Source organism: Pan paniscus, chromosome 11 (assembly GCF_029289425.2).
Source record: "Pan paniscus chromosome 11, NHGRI_mPanPan1-v2.0_pri, whole genome shotgun sequence".
In the NCBI taxonomy this organism is placed as follows: Eukaryota; Metazoa; Chordata; class Mammalia; order Primates; family Hominidae; genus Pan; species Pan paniscus.
This window is the reverse complement of record NC_073260.2, coordinates 42784934-42810443: the sequence shown is the minus strand read 5'-3', so window position 1 is coordinate 42810443 and position 25510 is coordinate 42784934. Positions and strand designations below refer to the sequence as shown.

Genomic DNA, 25510 nt, shown 5'->3' with positions numbered 1-25510 from the left:
CCCTACAATATTAATCATGCTCATTATATAACAGTTGGGAAATACAGAAAAGTACAGAAAAGAAAATAATAACACTAATCTTAACACAGAGATACCTACTGGCAACATTTTGGTGTTTATTTCCTGTCTTTTTCCAAAGCATACAAAAATACAAATATATACATACAAAAATGCAGTTACATTGTTGACAGATTTGATATTTTGCCTTCTTCACTGAATATAATGGTCTTGTGTTGCTCTCCTGTCCCCTTACATACTGTCAGAATTTATATTGCCAAAAAACTTTCACTGACTGAATATACCATAATGTAAAATAATTTAGAGTATTTATGATTTTATAGCTTTTAAAGTTATATTTTGTATATTCATTTTTTTTGTATAAAATGTTAAAAGTTATAAAATGGAAGTATATAACATATTTTGACAACTGATGCTTCCCAGCATGCAATTCAACAGGTTCAAGCCCCCTTTATGCTTCCCTAACTCCTCAAAGGCTGGGAAGGGACAGCAGGTTAGACACTGCACGAGGATATTACACCCAGGCATTGAAGGTCACATTCCAGAAGGTCCAGTTGAAAGTGACTGAGTGCATTTTAAGTCACACATGGATAACTGAAGGTCTGTTTGTAAAGTTCACATGCTGAACTCCTACAAGCTGTAAAACAGAGTTGATAGGTTTGTGATCCAACCTATTCCTATCGCGGTGTATAAAATGGATGTTGTTACCTAGAAGAGAATAAGAATAAAAGGCTGAGGCATAGTATTATTCATCAGATTTACTGCTTACTAAAATCAAGGAAGCTTTTCAACCTTTAATTAGTCCAAAGGGAAAAATTAATTACCTGGAGTGCATTATATTCTCTATATAATGCCATAATAATTTTTAATCATGGTAATAAAGTATGACAAGGATTATGGTTAAATAAGAGCCATACTTGATGTTTTATGAGATCCAAGGGGAAAGATTTTTAAATTATAACCTTCTGTTAGGTTTTATTAAATATAATTAAATAAAATGTCCTGTCAGACGGGCAGAATACGGAACTCACATAGATATCAAGCTGGAAAATCACATCTGTTTCTTAAATCTAATAATAGAATAAATATAATAAGGAAATAAATCACTCACTTCAAAAAATCCACTCCCAAATACTGATTTAACAGGCTATCTGTATTATAACCATAGCCCAAAAGAGGCTCTAAAATAAGGCCTTAAAAGACTATCAGTTACAATACACTTAGATGTTCACAATCCTTACATCTGTTCAAATACAGATTTTATAATTTATAATCATAAATTTACAATCTAGTTTCTGTTTGATTCTTGAACTCAAGACCAGAATTTTAACTTAAACCATTAGATTAAGTGTATGAGGCATGTTTTCATTTTTTTTTTTTTTTTTTTTTTTTGAGACGGAGGCTCGCTTTGTCGCCAGGCTGGAGTGCAGTGGCATGATCTCAGCTCACTGCAACCTCCGCCTTCTGGGTTCAAGAGATTCTCTTGCCTCAGCCTCCCGAGTAGCTGGGACTACAGGCTTGCACCACCACGCCCAGCTAATTTTTGTATTTTGAGTAGAGACGGGGTTTCACCAGATGGCCAGGATGCTCTTGATCTCCTGATCTTGTGATCCGCCCACCTCGGCCTCCCAAAGTGCTGGGATTACAGGTGTAAGCCACTGCGCCCAGCCATGAGGTATGTTTTCTAAGCACAGCTGGTCTTCTGCATCCATGGGTTCCGCATCCTCATTCAACAAACCACGGATTGAAAATATTCAGAAAAAAAGGATAGCTGCATATCTGCTGAATATGTACAGACATTTTTTTTTCCTGGTCATTATTCCCTAAATAGTACAGTACAACAACTATTTACATTGCATTTGGTATTATAAGTAAACTAGAGATGATTTAAAGTGCAGGGGAGGACGTGCATAGGTTAGATCCAAATACTACAGCATTTTACGTGAGACACTTGAGCATCTCAGATTCTGGGATCCACTGCAGGTCCAGGAACTAATCCGCCATGGATGCTGAGGGATGACTGAATGGTCCCAAGTTGGCACACAAATGATGCTCTCCATGTGCTCTTTCTTCTTTACTTATTTATTTTTTGGGGCAGTGTCTTGGTCTCTCGCCCAGGCTGTAGTGCAGTGGTGTGATTTTGGCTCACTGCCAACCTCCACTTCCCAGGTTCAAGCGATTATCCTGCCTCAGCCTCCCTAGTAGCTGGAACTACAGGTGCATGCCACCATACCCGGCTAATTTTTTGTATTTTTAGTAGAGATGGGGTTTCACTGTGTTAGTCAGGATTGTCTCGATCTCCCGACCTTGTGATCTGCCCACCTTGGGCTCCCAAAGTGTTGGGATTACAGGTGTGAGCCACCGCGCCCAGCCCATGTACTCTTTATTCTTACACAACAGAAGATGCGGACAAATGATTCAGAGACATGGAGATAAGGGACTTAAAAACATCCCCTTTTGGGTCTGAGGATGGAAATAAGTTGTTCAGAAATATGGCTAATGTCATTCTGGGCTAATGCATAGGATTCATTCTCATTAATCAGGGCTTCTTTTTATAACGAATCTGTTATAAATTCATGAGAGGGAGGCAAAGGGAGATTTTGGCTACAATGTTCCAGCTGCAAAAAGCCCAAAAATCATATTACTTAGTCAAAACCCTCCTTCTAAAAAATATGGTATTGGCTGGGTGTGGTGGCTCACACCTGTAATCCCAGCACTTTGGGAGGCAGAGGTGGGCAGATCACGAAGTCAAGTAATTGAGACCATTCTGGCCAACCTGGTGAAACCTCGCCTCTACTAAAAATACAAAAATTAGCTGGGTGTGGTGGCAGGCGCCTGTAGTCCCAGCTACTAGGGAGACTGAGGCAGGAAAATCGCTTGATCCCGGGAGGCGGAGGTTGTAGTGAGCCGAGATTACACCACTGCACTCCAGCCTGGTGACAGAGCAAGGCTCCGTCTCAAAAACAAAAAAAGGTATTTATGAAAGTAAATATTACTCATATAACTCTTATAAGCTATGCTCATTAAGCAGACAGTTTTAAAGAGGAAGAAAAAACAAAAAGATGATCTTACAACATAGTGATTTAGGCTTTTGGGCCCTGTCTGATAAGGGTGTTTGTCCTTTGTTGCAATGCTGGAACACAGTAGAGATCTAATCAGTTACAATACACTTAGATGTCCACAATCCTTACATCTGTTCAAATACATCTGTTCAAACACTTAGCAGAGACGAGCCAAAGCAATCTCAGGTGGTCCACACCCATCAATAAAGTTAACAGTGTGTGGCTTATAGTCGGACCTCAATCCCATTCTTTTTTATTTTTTGAGAGGGAGTTTCCTTCTTGTCACCCAGGCTGGAGTGCAGTGGCACGATCTGGGCTCACTGCAACCTCTGCCTCCCAGGTTCAAGTGATTCTCCTGCCTTAGCCTCCCAAGTAGGTGGGATTACAAGCATGCACCACCACGCCTGGCTAATTTTTTGTACTTTTAGTAGAGACGGGGTTTCACCAAGTTGGCCAGGCTGGTCTGGAACTCCTGGCCTCAAGTGATCCACCAATCTCAGCCTCCCAAAATGCTGGGATTATAGGTGTGAGCCACCATGCCCGGCCTCAATCCCAATCTTATGGGATGAGCTGTCCCTAGCACTGACTAACTTGCTGACACTGAGTAAGTCTCCTAGTTTTGTTAGGTATAAATAACTACATGGATTCTTTTTTTTTTTTTTTTGAGGCAGAGTCTCACTCTCTCACCCAGGCTGGAGTGCAGTGGTGCGATCTCGGCGCACTGCAAGCTCCGCCTCCCAGGTTCACGCCAGTCTCCTGCCTCAGCCTCCCGAGTAGCTGGGACTACAGGCACCCGCCACCACGTCCGGCTAATTTTTTTTTGTATTTTTAGTAGAGACAGGGTTTCACCGTGTTAGCCAGGATGGTCTCCATCTCCTGACCTCGTGATCCGCCCGCCTTGGCCTCCCAAAGTGCTGGGATTACAGGCGTAAACCACCGCGCCCGGCTGGATTCTTTTCTTGAAAAAAAAGGCACGTGACGATTTTCCCCTATTCGGAAATGTTCATCTCCACTGAACATTCCTAAATAGCGGAGTGTGTGACAGCCATATACAGATCGCCAGCCCACAGGTGACTGTGGGAAATCATCTAGGCATGGGATGATGGGCACGCTCATCAAATACATAAACATCAAAATATACAGAAGCCTTTGAAAACAAAAGATGCCCCCCTACAAAAGCACAGCATCCTGACTGTAATGCCAAGATGTCCATTTGTACAGGGTGTCTGCTTTATGAAGAAAATGGTGGCCTCTGGGTGGGGCGTGGTGGCTCATGCCTGTAATCCCAACACTTTGGGAGGCCGAGGTGGGAGGATCACGAGGTCAGGAGACCGAGACCATCCTGGCTAACATGGTGAAACCCCGTCTCTACTAAAAATACAAAAAATTAGCTGGGCGTCGTGGCGGGCACCTGTAGTCCCAGCTACTCGGGAGGCTGAGGCAGGAGAATGGCGTGAACCCGGGAGGCAGAGCTTGCAGTGAGCCGAGATTGCGCCACTGCACTCCAGCCTGGGCGACAGAGCGAGACTCCCTCTCGAAAAAAAAAAAAAAGGAAAAGAAAAGAAAATGGCGGCCTCTGAACTTGTAAAAAGCACAAGACGTCTACTGCTGAACCTGGGCTTTGATGCTTACCTGGACCCAAAATGAGGGTTCCACCTTGCTGAGCTGGGTCTCCTTGAAAATCAAAGAGAGGGCCAGTCACTGCCCGCCACAGGCTCTGAAGGCTTCCTGAGAGTAGATTTGATTTTACGTGGGGGCTCTGTCCTGAAATGTCGAAAATTGTCTTTAGATGTCATTTTATATTCAATTTGATATTAAGAAGATAATGTATTTCTATAAAACATTCTCTTTCTTCCTTGAAAGAATGGTTTCTCAATCTTTTACCATCAACATTTTGGCTCAGATCATTCTTTGTCCTGTGCGATATACGGTGTTTTGCAACATCCTTGCCTTCTATACCCACTAAATACCAGTGGCACCGTTTACCAAGTTGTAAAAACCAAAAATGTCTTCAGACAATGCCAAATGTCTCCCAAGGGAGAGAGGAGTAAATGTCCCAGTTAAGAACTACTGCTTTAAAGGAAACGTGATGACGGACCCACATCATTTTCTGCCACAGAAAAATGTCAACTATAGACTTCTCAAATTAGCAGTGCTTTCCATTTTAATTCCCCATTTATACTCTGTTTAGTCTCACTTATTAATAGGCAGCTACAGTCCTTTTCAAGAGACATTGTGACACAGACTGCTACGTGTTGGTCAAAACCTGTTTCCTCTTTCTGGGTCCACAGCTAAAGTATATTTTCCAGTCTTAGTTGCAGTTAGGCAAGGCATGTGACTATGTTATAAACAATGAATGAAATGATCTGTGCTGCTTCCAGGCCAAGCTCCTCCCACAAGTGATTCTCATGTTCCTTCTACATTCTTGGAAGGCTTGGGTTGAAGGTGGCAAAGCACAAGATGGAGGGTGCCTGGATCCCGGAACTGCTGCTCAAGAGGAAAGGCATCCAAATAGAAAAACCGTTCTTGAAAAAAATTTTTTTTTTGAGATGGAGTTTCACTCTCGTTGCCCAGGCTGGAGTGCAATGGCGCAATCTTGGCTCACTGCAACCTCCACCATCTGGATTCAAGCGATTCTCCTACCTCAGCCTCCCAAGTGGCTGGGATTACAGGCATGTGCCACCACGCCCGGCTAGTTTTCTATTTTTAGTACAGATGGGGTTTCTCCATGTTGGTCAGGCTGGTCTCAAACTCCTGACCTCAGGTGATCTGCCCGCCTCGGCCTCCCAAAGTGCTGGGATTACAAGCATAAGCCACCGCAGCCGGTCCCGTTCTTGAAATTTAAGATAAAAAGAAATAACCTCCTACCATGTCATGCTACTGAGACATGGGGGCTTAGCTGTGACAACAGCCACTGCAGCTACCTCTTCACTTCTCCTTGGCTGTCAGTTTTCTATTTCTGTTATCACAGTGGCTAATACTTAATTTCTACTTCACTGGAGCAAAGAGACTCAGTCTCTTTATTCTCCTTGTAATTAATTTTTCTCCTATCCTTGCCATGTATGTCTTACTTTTAACTTTTTATTTTAATGACTATGCAGCCTTTGGCCTGCCTAATTTCCGAATATTTCCAAACACCTATTATTTCTCCTCATCTCTTCAACTCTTTGATTTCTTTCATGTTTACATTATAATGAGCATTTATCTTACCAAGAAACAAATACAGGCTCACTAGCATAGAGACTTGAGTAAAAGATTAAGTTTTACTTTGTTTTTTAAGAGACAGGGTCATGCTCTGTTGCTCAGGCTGGAGTGCAGTGGCACAATCATAGCTCACTGCAGCCTCAAACTCCTGGGCTCAAGCGATCCTCCCCCGTCAGCTTCCTAAGTAGCTGCGACCACGGGTTCATGCCACCAATCCTGGCTAATTAAAAGTTTTTTGTTGTTGTTGAGATGGGGTCTCACTTTGTTGCCCAGGCCGGTCTCAAATTCCTGGCCTCAAGTGATCCTCCCACCTCCGCCTCCCAAAGTGCTGGGATTACAAGTGTGAGCCACCATGCCTGGCCTTGAATTTTACTATCTTATAGGATTCTACATGTGAAATAAATGCTCAGAAATCCAAACTCTCTCCTTATTTTTTAAAATGCAAAAGAAAATTTTGAGACAGGGAATCAATCCGTCACCCAGGCAGGAGTGCAGTGGCACGATCACTGCTCATTGCAGCCTCAACCTCCCAGGCTCCAATCGATTCTCCCGCCTCAGCCTCCCGCATAGCAGGGAGTACAGGCATGCACCATGCCCAGCTAATTTTTGTATTTTTTTGTAGAGACAGGGTCTGGCCATGTTGCCCAGGCTGGTCTCGAACTCCTACACTCAAGAAGTCCTCCCACCTTGGCCTCCCAAAGTGCTAGGAATGCAGGTGTGAGCCACCACACCCAGCCCAAACTCTCTTCTTATGTCCAAAGAAGGGGTCAATTAATATTTCAGAAATTTTAGAAATTCAACTTGAGATTCCATAGCCTAGAACTAAGTAATCTTTGTTGTCAAGCACAATCTAGTTTTGCCAGTTTGAATTTACTTCTTTTGTGTCAAATTCCTGTTTTTCAGTCTTCTACAAACCCAGTACTCCCTTGTATGTAATGGCTTCATTTTCTTATTCTTCATCTTTATAAAATAGGCACCATTAATTTTAAATTATAATTGTATAATATATTTTTAGTGCCTTAGTTTTCAAGTGAGACTATTCTGAGACTGATTTTGAGATTTATGCTTTATGTTTTTTTTAGGGAGAAACCTCAAAAAAATTATTTTATGAGAACCTAATATTTTGTTTGGCAATGCAGTCCTTCAACACAGGTTGAAGTAGTGAAGATTTGAATACACCCTCTCTTATAATTACAAGCATATATTCAACTTAGTATTCATCTATTTAGTTTGCAATTCCATATCTTTATTGTGACAATGAATAGTGAGGTGTTACTAAAGTGAAACTCACAGTTTATATCTAAAGTGCTAATTTTTTTTTTTTGAGACAGAGTTTCGCTCTTGTTGCCCAGGCTAGAGTGCAATGGCACAATCTTGGCTCACCACAACCTCTGCCTTCTGGGGTCAAGCAATTCTCCTGCCTCAGTCTCCCGAGTAGCTGGGATTACAGATGTGCACCACCACACCGGGCTAATTTCATATTTTTAGTAGAGACGGGGTTTCTCCATGTTGGTCAGGCTGGTCATGAACTCCTGACTTCAGGTGATCCACCCGCCTTGGCCTCCCAAAGTGCTGGGATTACAGGCGTGAGCCACCGCGCCCAGTCCTAAAGTGCTAAATAATTAAACAGACCTTACACATGTTGAGACTCAGTTACAGCACATGAAAACTGTGTACCAAAAAGTAAGGTTCACAATCTGTACTGCTATGATTTCCTATACTAAAGAGAGAAAAACAAGCAGACTCTATGTTTATGCCAGCTCATCATTAGCTCTGATCAAGTTTAGGTCTTTTTCTTTAAAAACATCTATAAAGGAGCCGGGTGCGGTGGCTCATGCCTGTAACCCCAGCACTTTGGGAGGCCGAGGTGGGTGGATCACCTGAGGTCGGGAGTTCGAGACCAGCCTGACCAACATGGAGAAACCCTGTCTCTACTAAAAATACAAAATTAGCAGGGCATGGTGGTGCATGCCTGTAATCCCAGCTACCCAGGAGGCTGAGGCAGGAGAATCACTTGAACCCAGGAGGTGGAGGTTGCAGTGAGCCGAGATCACACCATCACACTCTAGCCTGGACAACAAGAGTGAAACTCTGTTTCAAAACAAAAAACTAAAAAAAACCCATCAATAAAGGGATCAGCAACTCTGCCTCACAAACAGCTCCCAGACCTATCCCCTCCTCTCTATCCCCTCTTCAAGCCTTGTCATTTCTTTCTAGCTTATGTCTGCCCTACAACCCTGTCACAAATATCACTGGCTCTGGTTTGGCCAGCTCCAATCCCTGCTCCACATGGGTTATATGACTGTCTCACTTCTCTGCTTCAAACACTTGTATAATTCCCCAGCTGCTTCATAATAAATCCAAACTCCTTGGCACATTACCCCAGGCTCAACATGAACTGGCTGTAACTTATCCCTTGGCTCACACCAATTCCCCTAACTGGGTCTTACACTCTGGCCAGAGGTAGGGACCTGTATTTTTCTGAAGGAGTCATGTTTTCTCATGCCTTTGTGCTTTTGCACATGCTACTTTCTGTCTAGAGCATCCTTCCCTACCCTCATTTCACCCAGCTAACTCCTTTCAGAGTGAGCTGAGACTTCATCTCCTCTGAGAAGCCCTCCCAGATCCTACTGCACTTAAATTGCTGACAAAGGTATTTCTAGTCAGGAATACCTCCCTCCATCACTGGCCCTTAGATGGTATTGTAATTAGCTGTTTGTGCCTGTCTCCCAGAGTAGATGATGAGTCTGCATGGTGGGGACTATGTATTTTATCACTGTCCTCCTGGGAGCATCCAACACAGTGGGTATCAAACAAGAGGTCGATAATATTTATTCAAAATTATTGATTTTTGTTTGAATTGAGTTCTCTTATCTGGCATTTCACAAACACACACAAGCAGTACAACTCAAGTTTTCTAAGCTCTATTAATTACAAAGAACTGTGGCAAGGGCAGAGAACACAGATAATGTAAAGATGAATAAACATGAAACTCTTCAACTAACTATACTCTCTGGTCCCCTTAAGTGCAATAATAGAGTATATAATAAAGTGCAGGGTGCTGTGAAAGCAAAAGGGAAGCAATGACTTCTGCTTGAAGAGTGATTCAGAGCCCCTTTCAGTTGGGTGATTTCAAACGATAAGTGGGATTTCCTCAATTAAAGGAGATGGGGTATTAAAGACATGGTACTGAGGTATAAAATTATGTGAACTTAATACTACTTTCCGTTTAATTACAAAAGTAAAATATACTTGTAAAAAATACAAAAGCCAATTTTCTCACTCCCCTCCTTGAGGTAAACACTACCATATCTTTTAAAACCTATTTCATCATGTGCGCACACGTGCACACACGATCTTTATGAAAATCCTTTTTGTTTTCACAAAAATGGAACCACATTGAAAACACTTCTGCAACTTATTTCCATTGAATAGTGCTTTGCTAACAGCCTTCCATGTCATTACACCCAGAAAATGAATCTTCTGGAGCCTGGTGTATCTGGACCACTTATTAGAATAATAAAAAGCAGCCTGAGGCTGGGTGCAGTGGCTCATGCCTATAATCCCAGCACTTTGGGAGGCCAAGACAGGTCAGGAGTTCGAGACCAGCCTGGCAAACATGGGGAAACCCTGTCTCTACTAAAAATATAAAAAATTAGCTGGGCGTAGTGGCAAGCACCTGTAATCCTAGCTACTTAGGAGGCTGAAGCAGGAGAATCATTCGAATCCGGGAGGTGGAGGTTGCAGTGAGCCGAGATCACACCACTGCACTCCTGCCCCAGCAACAGAGTGAGACTCCATCTCAAAAAAAACAAAAAAGCCCGATTTATGAATTGACCATGTTTCCCTATGCATATATACACAAATATGAACATACACCACCAGTGTTTTCTATTTGAGACATGTTATGTCTTACCTGAGGAAGCAATTTCTTCACCTCTTTTCATTCCCAATCTTTTATAAATTTCTCTCTCAGGATCGACATAGATTTCATGAGAATATCCAGTCAGTTTGCAAAAAGGCTGAAAAGAGAGAATGGTTGGAATTTTTACAAGAACAAATGAGAGAAAAGTAATGATACTCTAACTTCAGCCAATTTAGCCTACATTTAGTGGTTTAAATAATGTAATTTTTATGTCTGAAACAGATTTTATTCATTAGTCTCCCAATGTACTAGATATTTACCTCAATATGATGGTAGGATGACTGTCCAATCACTATAAGGGTGACATTTGCTTCCTTAGGAGAAAAAAAAGGACATGTATATATCATTAGAAATTATGCATGTTTTATACAACATCCCTTAACCCAACTCTTATGTTTCATTCTAATGCCACCTATAGGCTTCTAGAGGAATGGAATACACAGCAAAATTGTGTGAGTTAATGCAAAGATACGTATAGTAAAATATTAATTCAGATGCTTCTTTTGCTAAGTAGGAATTTCCAGACTTACACATAAGACCTAAAACTATAAAACTACTAGAAGAAAACTACAAAACTGCTACATGACATGGGTGTAAACAATGATTTGTAGAATATGACCTCAAAAATACAGGCAACAAAAGCAAAAATAGACAAATGGGACTATATCAAACTAAAAAGCTTCTGCACAGCCAAGGAAACAATCAACAGAGAAGAGACAACTCACAGATTGAGAGAAAATATCTGCAAACTATACATCTGATAAGGGGCAAATATCCAAAGTGTAAAAGAAATTCAAACAATTTTGCAAGAAAACAACATAGCCTGATTAAAAAATGGACAAAGGGCTGAGCATGGTGGCTTACGCCTGTAATCCCAGCACTTTGGGAGGCCAAGTCAGGTGGATCACCTGAGGTCAGGAGATCAAGACCAGCCTGACCAACATGGTGAAACCCCATCTCCACTAAAAATACAAAAATTAGCTGGGTGTGGTGGCATGTGCCTGTAATCCCAGCTACTCTGGAGACTGAGGCAGGAGAATCACTTGAACCTAGGAGGCAAAGGTTGTAGTCAGCCGAGATTGTGCCACTGCTCTCCAGGCTGGGGGGCAGAATAAGACTCCGCCTCAAAAAAAAAAAAAAAAAAGAAATGGCCAAGAGATATATGAAAAGATGCTCAAAATCACTACTCATCAGTGAAATACAAATTAAAACTACAATGATATAACCTCACACTTGTTAAACAGCTATCAGTAAGATGCAAGATAAGCGTTGGTGAGGATGTGGAGAAAAAGGAACTTTTGTACACTGTTGTTAGGAATGTAAATTAGTACAGCCATTATGGAAAACAGTCTGGAAGTTACTAAAATTAAAAATAGAACTATAATATGATCCAGCAATCCCACTACTGGGCATTTATTCAAAGGAAATGAAATCAGTATGTTGAAGAGATATCTGCACTCCCATGTTTTATTACAGCATGATTCACAATACCAAGATATAGAAGCAACCTCAGTGTTCAACAATGGATAAATATAAAGAAAATGCGGTATCGGCCGGGCGCGGTGGCTCACGCCTGTAATCCCAGCACTTTGGGAGGCCAAGGCAGGCAGATCACGAGGTCAGGAGATCGAGACCATACTGGCTAACACGGTGAAACCCGTCTCTACTAAAAATACAAAAAATTAGCCAGGCGTGGTGGCGGGCGCCTGTAGTCCCAGCTACTCAGGAGGCTGAGGCAGGAGAATGGTGTGAACCCGGGAGGCGGAGCTTGCAGTGAGCTGAGATCGCGCCACTGCACTCCAGCCTGGGCGATAGACTGAGACTCCATCTCAAAAAAAAAAAGAAAAGAAAAGAAAATACGGTATCACATTTGGTCATAAAAAAGAAAGACATTTTTCTGTTATTTGCGACAACACTAGATGCACCTGGAGGACATCGTGTAAGTGAAATAAGCCAGGCACAGGAAGAAAAACACCGCATGATCTCACTTACCTATGGAAACGAAAAAAGTAGAGTGTAATGATGGTTACCAGAGACTGGTTACTCAGGGATAAGGAAAAGGGAGATGATCAAAGGGTACAAAGTTTCAGTTAAACAAGAGGAATAACTTTTAGAGATCTGCTGCACACCATGGTGACTATAGTTAACAATGTATACTTCAAAATTGCTAAAAGACTAGTTTTTACACGTTGTCATCACAAAAAACTAAAATCACTATCTGACATGATGGATGTATTATCTCGATTTAATCATTCCACAACGTAAATGCCTATGAAAATATTACACTGTATCCCATAAACACATACAATTATATATGTCAATTTTTAAAAAGAGAATAAAAGGATACGCAGAGGAACAGTCAAAACATTGTTTTCAAAATGATATAGTAAATAATTCTCTATATTCTCCCCAAAGACATTCTTTTTTAAAAACTCTGTAGCACAGTTGTTGTTGTTTTTTTCTTTTTGAGACGGAGTCTTACTCTGTCGCCCAGGCTGGAGTGCAGTGGTGCAATTTCGGCTCACTGCAACCTCCGCCTCCCGGGTTCACGCCATTCTCCTGCCTCAGCCTCCCGAGTAGCTGGGCCTACAGGCGCCCGCCACCAAGTCCGGGTAATTTTTGGTATTTTTAGTAGAGTCAGGGTTCCACCGTGTTAGCCAGGATGGTCTCGATCTCCTGACCTCGTGATCCGCCCGCCTCGGCCTCCCAAAGTGCTGGGATTACAGGCGTGAGCCACCGCGCCCGGCCGCACAGTTATTTAATCAATGTTATTTTTTCACATCCTGATTGATAAGGTCTGCTGAAAGAACATCTGTTTTATAAAGGCTGCTCAATGCCTTTCCTCAAAAAGCTCACTTGGGCACAAACCTATCTGTGCCTCAAGAAAAATAAGTATGTGGTTGTCCTAGGGACATGGAACTTGCAGCCTATTAACATAAACATTTGCACCTTTACGATATATTAGTATTTTCCCATAATGAGCAGCTATTTGGAGTGTAACAAAAAATAAAGGGAAGAAAATAACCATTTCCAGCATTTGTTTTAGGGCATTATCAGTCAACTTTTGAGAACAGGCACTAGGTTACCAGGCAACACCACAATTGTTAGTACGTTTACCACCAGGCAGCACCCAATGAGTTAGGGCAGAAATAGATCTCTGACGTCTCACTCCTTTTGGAGGGGCGAGGGTGGAGAGAGCTGCGGGGAGGGGCAATCCAGGCTGCAAGTTCCGCGCTGGAGACGCGTCCTCCCCCGCCCCGCTCGCAAGGTCGGCAGAAGCGGGCACTGGGCCGCCCACGCTGGGAAACTCACTTGTAAGAAACTCTTGGGGATTTTGGCCAGATCCTCTACGTATTCCTTGCAGATGTAACACAGGAAATGCTGAAAGCCAAAACGGCAGAGAGGGCAAGTTAGTAAAGCAGCACCCTCGGGCCCCGAAGGATCCCTGTACTTCGCCGTGCGTGACGCGAGCAAAGGCGACGCCCGCGGGGCCGGGACCGGCGGCTCGGGCGCCCGGCGCGTGGGAAGCGGGCCTCGCCCTCGCCCTCGCCCTCTCCCTGCCCCTTCCTAGTTGGGAAGCGGCCGCGACTGGGCAGGCTGCCTTCCCGTTTCCGTCCTAAGAAGCAGGAGGCGCGGCTCGCATCCCGGCAGCCTGCCCGGGACCCTGGGCCGCGCTTCCCTTCCAGCCCCGCCGCCCGCTCACCCGCACGAACACCACCACGGCGCGGCGCTCCCGGAACAGCGCGCCGAACGGTACCCGCTGCCCGCGGGCGTCCAGCACCGGCAGCTCGGCCACGGCGGCCGCCAGGGGCTGCCCGCTGTCGGGGCCGCTCGGGGCCGGGACCAGGGCGGCGGCGCCGCTAACCTGCCGCGTGACCGGGGCGGGCGCGGCCATGACGCGGGGCGGCCGAGGGCCTGGGTCCGCTCTGCCAGCGCGGACCGGGGCGGGGCGCGCAGAGGCTGGGCGCGGTGGGCGGGGCGGGGCGTGCAGAGGTGGGGCCTGGCAAGTCACGGTTTCCGCGGCGCGGCGCGGGCCTGGGAGCTGTCGGAGTGAAGCCCACGGGCGGTTCTGACTCAGCTCTCAGGGTAGGGGACAGAGAGAGAAAGTAAGGTCCGTCCACGGCGAGCAAGCATTATTGAGGAAGAAAGCCGCCCGCGCCCTCCATGGCCACCTGAGCGGATGTTCTCACCTATTCGAGAACTAATGGGTGTATGTGTAAAAGGTGGGCTAGGGCCGGGCCCACGTTTTGTAAACACACAGGCCGGGCCTGTAATCCTAGCGACTTGGGAGACCGAGGCGGGAAGATTACTTGAGGCCAGGAGTTCGAGACCAGCCTGGGTAGGTAACAGAGGGCAACGCCATCTCCGTTTTTTAAAAAAATAAATAATAAAAATAAAGAAATAAAAGGTGAGCTGGGTGGGATGAGGATGATGAAGTTAGATGACTTAGCAGCTGTTTTGTAGAAATCCCACACTTCCAATTCAGTTTCTCCTGGGGTGGGTAGGCAGACATAGGGAAATCTGGGGATCTCAGCCTTTGTGAGACCAAACTGGCCCTGGATTTAGAGGTTCATCTTTCTCTGGGGTTTCTCATGGGTGCTAACTGTGTGTCCAAGATTTCCAGAGCAGGACCAGATAACATTCAGGCTCTTTGTCTTCATAAGTTTACTCACTCTTGTGTATGGATTTGGGGTTCAGAAAGTACATCCTTTATCTATGGCCTTTGTTGAGCTGAAGAATATTTCTGGGGCGGAGTGCTAGGCAGGTCTATGTGACTGATGTGACTCTGCCACAAAGTGCAGGAAAGGGGGATGCTGCATCCTCTGGCTTTCACCTGTGTGAAGATTTTATACTTTATTGAGCACACATTAAGTGCTCTGTTTGAGAAGCTCTGCAGAGTATTTAGAAAATTTGAAGCATAGATCTGTTTCTAAGTCAAGATAGTTTCTTTCTGAGACAGGGTGTCGCTGTGTCGCCCAGGCTGGAATGCATTGGCACGATCATGGCTCTGCAGCCTCCACCTCCTGAGCTCAAGCAGTCCTCCTGCCTCAGCCTCCCAAGTAGCTGTGATCACAGGCATGCACCACCATGCCTGGCAAATTTTTTTTTAGATTTGTTTTTGTAGAGACAAGGGTCTCCCTATGTTGCCCAGGCTGGTTTTGAACTCCTGGGCTCAAGCAATCCTCTTGCCTTGGTCTCCCAAAGTCCTGGGGTTACAGGCATGAGCCACTGGGCCTGGCCAGGAGCTTTATGAGTTTTTGGAAATAAATGCATGACCAAAGTGCAGGCTGATGAATAGCACTCAAAACAGGCAGTTTGCCAGATGTCACCTAATTTATTGTAAGCAGTGTTTTGGTAAGCAGAAATTGATATACAGATAAGAATGGTGGTATTTTGGCAGCTCTGATTAATTGCTGATATCAATGAATGAAAAATTTTCTTTGACATTACTGCTTTCAGTGTCATATTTCATGTGAAATAAATTACAGGTTAGACAATTTCATTTTGAAATACAAAGAGCCACATGACTTAGTTTTTGCAGAGTGATGAACTCAGAAATCATCAAAAAATAGTTTTGTAGCAGGAATAGTAGCCATGCAGAAATGCAGAAATTAGAAGGTATTGTCTAGGGAGCATCAGTACATGACTGAATGAGACACTGAGAGATGAAGTGCCTGTGACAGTTATCAACTTGCTTCTCAGCTCCAAATTAACCCTTCACTATATACTCTGTGACAATGGACAGACTTCCTCTAAGCATCTAACCTTTGCAATGGGCAATATATTAAGCATTTTCAATAGACAGTGTTGGCAGGACATTGCAGGAGGAAGGGGATTTCAAATAGCCTCTTGAGGGTAGCGGGTGGGGCCCTGCCTCTGGCACTTTACCAGGATACACACTTCCTTGGCAACACTGCAACTATTGGCTGTTGTAGCAATAACCTAGCACCTCACTTGATGTGCAAACTGGAACTTGAAAGCACTCCTAACTCCACTAGCAGCCCAATTCCTCACCTGTGCCCCCAATTCCTTACCTGTTCCCATCGAGCCACCGCTCTCTGTAGAGCCGTCGGCTCACCTGTACCCATCACCATTGCCTCTGCTCTCATGCCACTGCTTGCTGATGACCTATGCCCTGCCTGCATTCTAGTGGGTTCCTTTCTGCCTTTCCCTTGACTGTATACCAGATCCAGCCTGGGCAAGCCATCAAACTTCTACACATAGCTATCCAGTAGGCTGAACTATACCTGCTCCAGTCAGATCTGAAACCCAGATTTGGGGAAGGGGTCCCTTTCAAGTTTGTCTTCTTTGAGTATTTGTCCTTAGCCATAGGTTCCTTATATTTTCTAGACACACTTTAATCAGAGTTGTTGTTTTTTCAGAGATGGGGTCTCACTATGTTTTCCAGGCTGGAGTCCAGTGGCTATTCACAGGTGCTATGATTATAGCACACTACAGTCTCATACTCCTGGCCTCAAGCATTCCTCCTGCCTCAGCCTCCTGAGTAGCTGAGATTACAGGTGCATGTCACCTGATCAGAGTTTACTCATTCATTATATTAAACTTTCCCTGTTTAACCTACAGTGTGGTTTAAATCTCATTATTGGACCCAGACTAATATAGCACCTTTAGATACTATGATTAAGGAAAAGTAAATGTAAACTATTACTGTTTCTGTTCTGTTATTATTTAGGAAGGACCTGCTAATATTTGGTGGTATAACTTCATATGTCCATGGTTTAAAATAAATCAAAGAACACACACTAAAAGATACAGAGACAGCACTACATGTGTGTAGAGTTGCCAATGTAACTACTGTGTTGCTCAAGAAAGCATCCTCCAAAATATCTTCTGACAAGTCCAACTAGAGATTCAACTGCCAAGAATACAGCTCTGAGGGGATAATACAAACAGTGTGTACAGTTTTTCTTAATTTGTTAATTTTAAAAAATATTTCCCCCTTTTGTGGTAAAATATACGTGACATAAAATTTCCCACTTTAACCATTTTTAAATGTGTAATTCATTAGCATTAAGTACATTCACACTGTTGTGCAGCCTGCTCCATCATCCATCTCCAGAACTTTTTCATCATCTCAAACTGTAACTCCATAACCATTAAACACTAACTGCCCATTCCCTGCTCTACCTAACGCCTGGCAACCACCATTCTACTTTTTATCTCTATGAGTTTGATAACTCTATTTATCTTGTGTAACTGGAATCATACAGTATTTGTCCATTTGTGATTAACTTACTTCACTTGGCACAGTCTCTTCAAGGTTCATCCTTGTAGCAGCACTTGTCAGGATTTCCTTCCTTTTTAAGCCTGAATAATATTCCATTGAATGTATCTACCGCATTTTCCTTATCCATTCATCTGTTGATGGACATGTGGGTTGTGTCTATCCTATTATGAATAAAGCTACTGTGTATGTGGGTGTACAATTCATTAATTTTTTGAGTGTTGTATTAGGGATCTCCAGAAGAGAACCAGACCATATATATCTATATATCTCTCTCTATAGAGAGATATATACATCTATAGATCTATATATAGATCTATAGATGTATATATAGATCTATATATATGTGTATGTATATATCTCTCTATATACAAATAGAGACATTTTATACATATATATAAGATGGAGAGAGTATGTGAATTTATTTATTTATTTATTTTTAGAGACGATGTTTTGCTCTTGTTGCCCAGGCTGGAGTGCAATAGCGCAATCTCGGCTCACTGCAACCTCCACCTCCCGGGTTCAAGTGATTCTTCTACCTCAGCCTCCCAAGTAGCTGGGATTACAGGCATGTGCCACCACACCCAGCCAATTTTGTATTTTTGGTAGAGACAGAGTTTCTCCATGTTGGCCAGGCTGATCTTGAACTCCCAGCCCCAGGTGATCCACCCCCCTCGGCCTCCCAAAGTGCTGGGATTACAGGTGTGAGCCACCGTGCCCAGCCGAGAGCAAATTTCTTTTAAGAAACTTACTAGTGATTGTGGGGGCTGGCACATCTGAAATGTGTAGGGCAGGTGAGCAGGCTGTAAATGAAGGTAAGTATTGGTGTTGCAGTCTTGAGTCCTAATTTTGCACGGCAAGAGGCTGGAATCATCTTGCAGTTTTGAGAAGTGCTTCTTTTTCAGGAAACCTGCCTTTGCTTAAGCCTTCTCTGATTGGATGAAACTCACCCACATTATGGAGGGTAATCTGCTTTACTCAAAGTCTACTGATTTCAATGTTAATGACATCTAAAAAATACCTTTATAACAACACTTAGACTAGTATTTAACAAAACGACTGGATATCATGTCCTAGTCAACACATAAAGTTAATCACCAGTCTATCTCTTGTCAACTTGGCACCCATACACATCCCCTAAAACCACACTTAATCTCCATATAAAGATAATAACAAAGTCATACTTCTGCCTAACAGGATACAACTATCTGGCATAGAACTGAAAATGCAATGGCCGGGCGCAGTGGCTCATGCCTGTAATTGCAGCACTTTGGGAGGCTGAGGTGGGTGAATCACCAGAGGGCAGGAGATCGGGACCAATCTGGCCAACATGGTGAAACCCCGTCTCTACTAAAAATACAAAAACTAGCCGAGTGTGGTGGCAGGCGCCTGTAATCTCAGCTACTTGGGAGGCTGAGGAAGGAGAATTGCTTAAACTTGGCGGGTGGAGGTTGCAGTGAGCCGAGATATGCCGCTGCACTCCAGCCTGGATGACAGAGCAAGACTCTGTCTCAAAAAAAAAAAAAAAAAAGAACTGAAAAACGCATTAACATTTCCCCCAGAAAAGAATGCAGAATCCTTGGATGATCTTCACTCTTCTTAATATCCTATAACTTAAATACTATGATAAAAAAGTTAAGAGTATTTAAATACTGTGGTGTAAAGTTAATACATCCTACAGTATATAAGGGGCTAAAGAAGACAGAAAAGATTTTACGCACACATGCACACACAGACAAACATATTCATAAGAAAATAAAGAAGAAATATTCACAGCAACTACCGTTCTCATTTAAACAATTGGTCATGTGTTTATTGTACCTGATATTTATAAATACCTTCCTCTATTATCCATTCCATATTCCCTTGTCCACAGCAAGCACTTCAGCTGGTTGTGTGGTTTTTTTGACTGGTGGGATGACCCAAACCTTCATTCCTGAAGGGGCTGAGCCATTCATAGTCCTGCCTGGATTGGGTTGTAGTTTTCCATTGACTTTAATCAGAGGGAATGTTAGTTCCAAGAGACACCCCAAGGGATGTCCTGCATCCCAGACATATTTTTCCTTACCTCTATTGTGAAATCCAATGACCCTTCGTAATTAGGAAAAAATCATCCCAGGCAGTAGAGTAGCTCCCTTCTTTACCAGTTGACTCAGAGGCATGCAGAGCTTGCAATGGCCGGGTGGTTGTCTTGTTGTCCAGTTCAATGAAGTTATTGTTGTGTGACCTGGTGGAAGCATTCCTCCTTTCAGAACTAAGACTTGTAGACCAGCAGAGCATGAGGTCATGGGAACAGGAAGCGAAAGCTTTGCAAATATTGTGTAGTGCCACTCTCATTTCTACCCCTGGATTCCTGCACCTGTAAATACTGTCTGCCAGATAAACAGTATCATGTATCGGACACTGATTTAGAGAATACACGGCTTCTTGGGGAGCCTTGCCTCAGCCCTGCAAGGTATGGTCACCTAGCTGGTGCTGTAACTGAACTCCCTTCCCTTCCCCTCCTTTTCCCTCCCCTCCCCTTCACTTTTTTTTTTTTGAGATGGAGTTTCACTCTTGTTGCCCAGGCCGGAGTGCAATGGTGCGATCTCGGCTCACTGCAACCTCCACCTCCCAGGTTCAAGAGATTCTCCTGCCTCAGCCTCCCGAGTAGCTGGGATTACAGGCACACGCCACCAGGCCCGGCTATTTTTTTTTTTTTTTTTTTGAGATGGAGTCTCACTCTGTCGCCCAGGCTGGAGTACAGTGGTGCGATCTTGGCTCACTGCAAGCTCTTCCTCCCGGGTTCACGCCATTCTCAGCCTCCCGAGTAGCTGGGACTACAGGTGCCTGCCACCACGCCTGGCTAATTTTTTGTAATTTTTAGTAGAGACGGAGTTTCACCGTGTTAGCGAGAATGGTCTCGATCTCCTGACCTCGTGATCCGCCCGCGTTGGCCTCCCAGAGTGCTGGGATTACAGGTGTGAGCCACCACCCCCGGCCCTAATTTTGTATTTTTAGTAGAGATGAGGTTTCTCCATGTTGGTCAGGCTGGTCTCAAACTCCTGACCTCAGGTGATCCGCCTGCCTTCGTCTCCCAAAGTGCCGGGATTACAGGCGTGAGCCACCATGCCCGGCTGTAACTGAATTTTCAAAAGGCCATTCCACTGTTCTGTCAAGCCAGCTGCTTCAAGATGGTGGGGAATATGGTAACACCAGTGAATTCCATGAGCACGAGCTCACTGCTGTACTTCACTTGTCTTGAAGTGAGTTCCTTGAATAGAAGGAATGCTGTGTGGAAAACCGTGACAGTAGATAAGGCATACTGTAAGTTCACAAGTGATAGTTTTGGCAGAAGCATGGTGTACTGGGAAGGCAAATCCTTATGTAGGGTAAGTGTCTATTCCAGTAAGAACAAAATGCTGCTGCTTCCATGGTGTAAGTGGTCCAATATAATCCACCTGCCACCAGGTAGCTGGAATCACCCTGGAGAAGGGTGCCACAGTGGGAGCACAGTGTCGATTTCTGTTTCTGGCAGATTAGGCCTACTCAGCAGCAGCTGTGGCCAGCTTGGCCCTGGCTAGTGAACGTCCACATTGCTGAACTCATGCATACCTTCACCACTGCCATGCACAACTTTGGGTTGTGGAAAAAGGCTGACTAGTATCCACATAAAAATCAACTTATCCACTTGATTATTAAAATCCTCCTCTCCTGAGGTCACCCTTTGATGAGTATTCCTCATGGAATACAAATGTTTTCGTTTTTCACTTATTCGGAGACGTGGGTCCATTCACTTGTTCCCCAGACCTCCTTATCACCAGTTTTCTAATCATGTTCCCTCCAGGTCCTAACTTGTGTTGTCCCATTTGTGTTGTAATTCAGCTACTCTGAGGATGAAGCTCTAGGTTTGTTTTTCAGAGAGGCAATCATTAAATGTTAATCACAGCAAAAAAAAAATACCTTCACAGCAACGTGTAGATTGGTGTTTGACCAAACCCCTGGGGACCAGAGTTGAGCCAAGTTGACATATAAATTAACTATCATAAAGTGGAATCAAGCTAATTACTCATCAACACAAACTGGTTCCATAATTGAGGACATATTCATTATGATTTATAGAGAGAGTGAAGTAGATTTGTATGTACTGACATGGAAAGATCTTCAATTCATATTTAGTAAAAAAGGCAAGTATCAGTGCATATAATATAAGCCACTTTAAGTGAAATAAAGAAAGCTGATGTATACATGTACTTATATTGATATGGATGCACAGAAAAGGAACTGGAAGTGTATATACTTGTTAACAGTGGCTACCCCTGTGAAGAGGGAAGTGAGGTTATGAGAGGCCTCTTGTGTTTTCCTCCATATACTTATGGATTACATGAATATTTGACTGTAAGAGTATGTCTAACATTAAACTGAGAAACAGAGTGAAAGAGAGTTAGAGGATGACAGAGAGAGAGAGAAACTACTAGACTAGATGATCTCAAAAATGCCAACTGTGGCCGGGCGCGGTGGCTCACGCCTGTAATCCCAGCACTTTGGGAGGCTGAGGTGGGCAGATCACCTGAGGTCAGTAGGTCAAGACCAGCCTGACCTACATGGAGAAACCCCGTCTCTACTAAAAATATAAAATTAGCCAGGCATGGTGGCACATGCCTGTAATCCCAGCTACTTGGGAGGCTGAGGCAGGAGAATCGCTTGAACCCAGGAGGCAGAGGCTGTGGTGAGCTGAGATCACGCCATTGCACTCCAGCCTGGGCAAAAAGATCAAGACTCCATCTCAAAAAAAAAAAAAAAAAGAAAGAAAGAAAAAAAGAAAAATGCCAGCTGTAGGGAACCTGACCTACTGGGCTGGTTCTCGGTCTCCCACTCCCTCTTTCCAGCCTCGCTCTGGCTGACTCGTAAACAGGACAGATGTAAACCCATGATTTGGTAGTATACGCATTTTGCTACATTGCCTGGGGATCACAGAAATCCAGCCTGCTAAGAAAGGAAGAAGAGCAAAGCACACATGAAGAGTCCCTGAAGGAGAAAGATTCCCAATGCAGCAGAGTCTTTGCTTCCAGTCCATTACTGAGCCCTGGCTGCATCTCTGCCTCTGGTTCTGTGAGTCACCTTTAAATGCTGATAACAAATTTCCCTCTTTGACTTTAAGTTGATTTTATGCTGTTCTCCTACTTGTAACCAAGTGTTTTAACTAACTGCAGATTTTTTTTTTTTTTTTTTTTTTTTTTGAGACGAGTCTCGCTCTTTGGCCCAGACCGGACTGCAGTGGCGCTATCTCCACTCACTGCAGGCTCCGCCTCCCCGGTTCCCGCTATTCTCTTGCCTCAGCCTCCCGAGTAGCTGGGACCACAGGTGCCAGCCACCGCTCCCGGCTAATTTTTTTTTTTTTTTTTTTTTTTTTGTATTTTTTAGTTGAGACGAGGTTTCACAGTGTTAGCCAGGATGGTCTCCATCTCCTGACCCCGTGATCCGCCCGCCTCGGCCTCCCAAAGTGCTGGGATTACAGGCGTGAGCCACCGCGCCCGGCCCTAACTGCAGAAATTATACTGATTCTATGGATAATGGTGACTTTGGTCCCCTAGAGCTCAAGGAGATCCTGTCGTATACATTGTTCTCCGTAACCCCAGCACCTATGACTGAGTTCTTCCTGAAGATACCTGATACGTTAGGACAAAGTGAAGTCACCACTTGCTATCTCTTCTGTTTGTTGTTGAAAATAAACATCTAGAAGTGGCTTAAAAGTGAAATGAAACCTAATAGTGCATGAATTTTTATGAACTATCCTGGCAGGTCAGAAAAAAATGAATTAGAATTCTCATTATATTTCATACATCAGATTGGCTCTTTAAATAAGACAAAAAGCAAATTATAAAGAATCATTTTTTTATCTAGAAGAACTGGCAAATATTGTACAAATAAAGGATTTTATTGGAGAAGTCACAAGAGGCATATACTGGGTGGTACTGCTTGTATACATTATAAATAGGAGGACCTAAACTTTTTTAAATTTTTTATTTTATTTTATTTTTTGAGGTGGACTGCTCTGTCACCCAGGCTGGAGTGCAGTGGCACAATCTTGCTCATTGCAACCTCTGCCTCCTGGGCTCAAGCGATTCTCCTGCCTCAGCCTCTGGAGTAGCTGGGACTACAGGTGCCTGCCACCACTCCTGGCTAATTTTTGTATTTTTAGTAGAGATGGGATTTCACTATGTTGGCCAGGCTGGCCTCGAACTCCTGACCTCAGGTGATGCACCCACCTCAGCCTCCCAAAGTGCTGGGATTACAGTCATGAGCCACCATGCCCAGACTTTATTTAAATTTTATTTTATTTTCAATGGAGGGGATCATGTGCATGTTTGTTGCACAGGTACATTGTGTACTGGTGGAGGCTGGTCTTCTAGTAAACCCATTACCCAAATAGTGAACAGTGGACCTGATAAGTGATTTTTCAGCCCTTGTTCCCCGCCCACTTTCCCTGCTTTTGGAGTCCCAGTGTCTATTATTCCCATCTTTATGTCCATGTGTACCCGTTGTTTAGCTCACTTGTAAGTTTCTACTTACACCTTAGCTCCCTTGTAAGTTTAAGCTCACTAAGTATAAGTGAGAACACATGCAGTATTTGATTTTGTTTGAGTTGATTTACTTAGGATAATGGCCTCCAGCTCCACCAATATTGTTGCAAAGGACATGGTTTTATTCTTTTTTTGTGGCTGCTTTATTTTTATTTTATTTACTTTTAGAGATAGGGTCTCGCCCTGTCACCTAGGCTGGAGTGCAGTGATGTGATCATTGCTCACTGCAGCCTCAGACTCCTGGGCTCAAGTGATCCTCCCACCTCAGCCTCCCAAGTAGCTGAGACTATAGGTGTGCACCACCATGCCTGGCTAATTTTTTATTTTATTTGTAGAAATGGAATCTCACTCTATTGCCCAGGTTGGTCTTGAACTTCAGGCTTCAAGCAGTCCTCTCACCCTGGCATCCTGAAGCACTGGGATTACAAACATGAGCCACTTCACCTGCCTAATAGGAGGACTTTGGGAGCTCATTTGCACTTTGTTTTCAGTAGGAGAAGGAAATCCAAAAGAGGATTCTTGAGGAGACTTCCTTTCTTAGTTCTGGTGGTCATTCCCATCTTGGCAAACATATAATATTATCAAACATCTTCACTCAGATCTGATAGCAAAATGGTAGAGAGCCTGATAGACTCGTTATCCCTGGACAATATGATTCTGACTATCATGTGTACCTCTGTCACCCCAGGCCAGATTCTAGTAATAAACCTTTCTCACTGGCACACCTGCTTACCTCTTGAAAACCCTATTTGCTCAGAGTGGTGTGGCTCGCCAGGCTGAACGATCTGCGGTCCTCCTTACCCACCATGAGAAATGCTGAGGCAGGGAAATGTGTTCGGGGCTGACCCCGGGAAGGTTGTGATCCTCAGACAGGAAACCTTTTTGAGAAGGGAGATGGGAAGACGAGAACTGAGTACTGGGCTTCAAAGGGAGTTTGTGAGAGTTGGTGCCTGTCCAGTTACATATACTCTGACAGGAATATTCCAGAATATCCCAGCAATATTCTGGGACTTTGGAGACCACACTAGAGGAGTGAGGCCTTGCCAGGTGAGGCAGAATCTTTAGGGAGCATGGCTGCTGCTGTTAGTTACTGAGAGTGAGCTGGGTCTTTTAGTCTTGGGAGGACGTTCTTCCTAATAGTAAGCTGGAGAAGGGATGTGTCAACCTCTCTTTCCCCCCCTTTCTTGGGGCTAGACATTAGGGGTAGAGGTGTCCCCCCAAGAAGTTCCTTGGTGGTGAGGGTAAAGATGGTCCCCTCTGGGCCTGGCGTGGTGGCTCACTCCTATAATCCCAGCACTTTGGGAGGCCGAGGCGGGCGGATCACAAGGTCAGGAGGTCGAGACCATCCTGGCTAACACGGTGAAACCCCATCTCTACTAAAAATACAAAAAATTAGCCGGGCGTGGTGGCGGGCGCCTGTAGTCCCAGCTACTTGGGAGGCTGAGGCAAGAGAATGGCGTGAACCCAGGAGGCGGAGCTTGCATTGAACCAA

General features: G+C 44.1%; 1 protein-coding gene across 2 annotated transcripts; it reads right to left on the bottom strand.

The window, feature by feature from the left end:
* Positions 1-92: 92 nt before the first annotated feature.
* On the bottom strand, positions 93-14158 carry PRXL2C (peroxiredoxin like 2C). 2 transcript variants are annotated; one of them, XM_034967830.3, is made up of 6 exons: positions 13913-14158; positions 13522-13590; positions 10470-10523; positions 10201-10306; positions 4713-4844; positions 93-726 (listed from the first exon to the last, which is right to left on the bottom strand). In XM_034967830.3, the coding sequence occupies exons 1-6, from the start codon at positions 14102-14104 to the stop codon at positions 599-601; spliced, it is 681 nt and encodes a 226-aa protein (XP_034823721.1). In that variant the 5' UTR covers positions 14105-14158; the 3' UTR covers positions 93-598. The 2 variants fall into 2 exon arrangements, with proteins under 2 accessions (XP_034823721.1, XP_063450371.1); XM_063594301.1 differs by lacking the exon at positions 4713-4844 and having other exon boundaries at positions 13913-14154.
* Positions 14159-25510: the final 11352 nt, after the last annotated feature.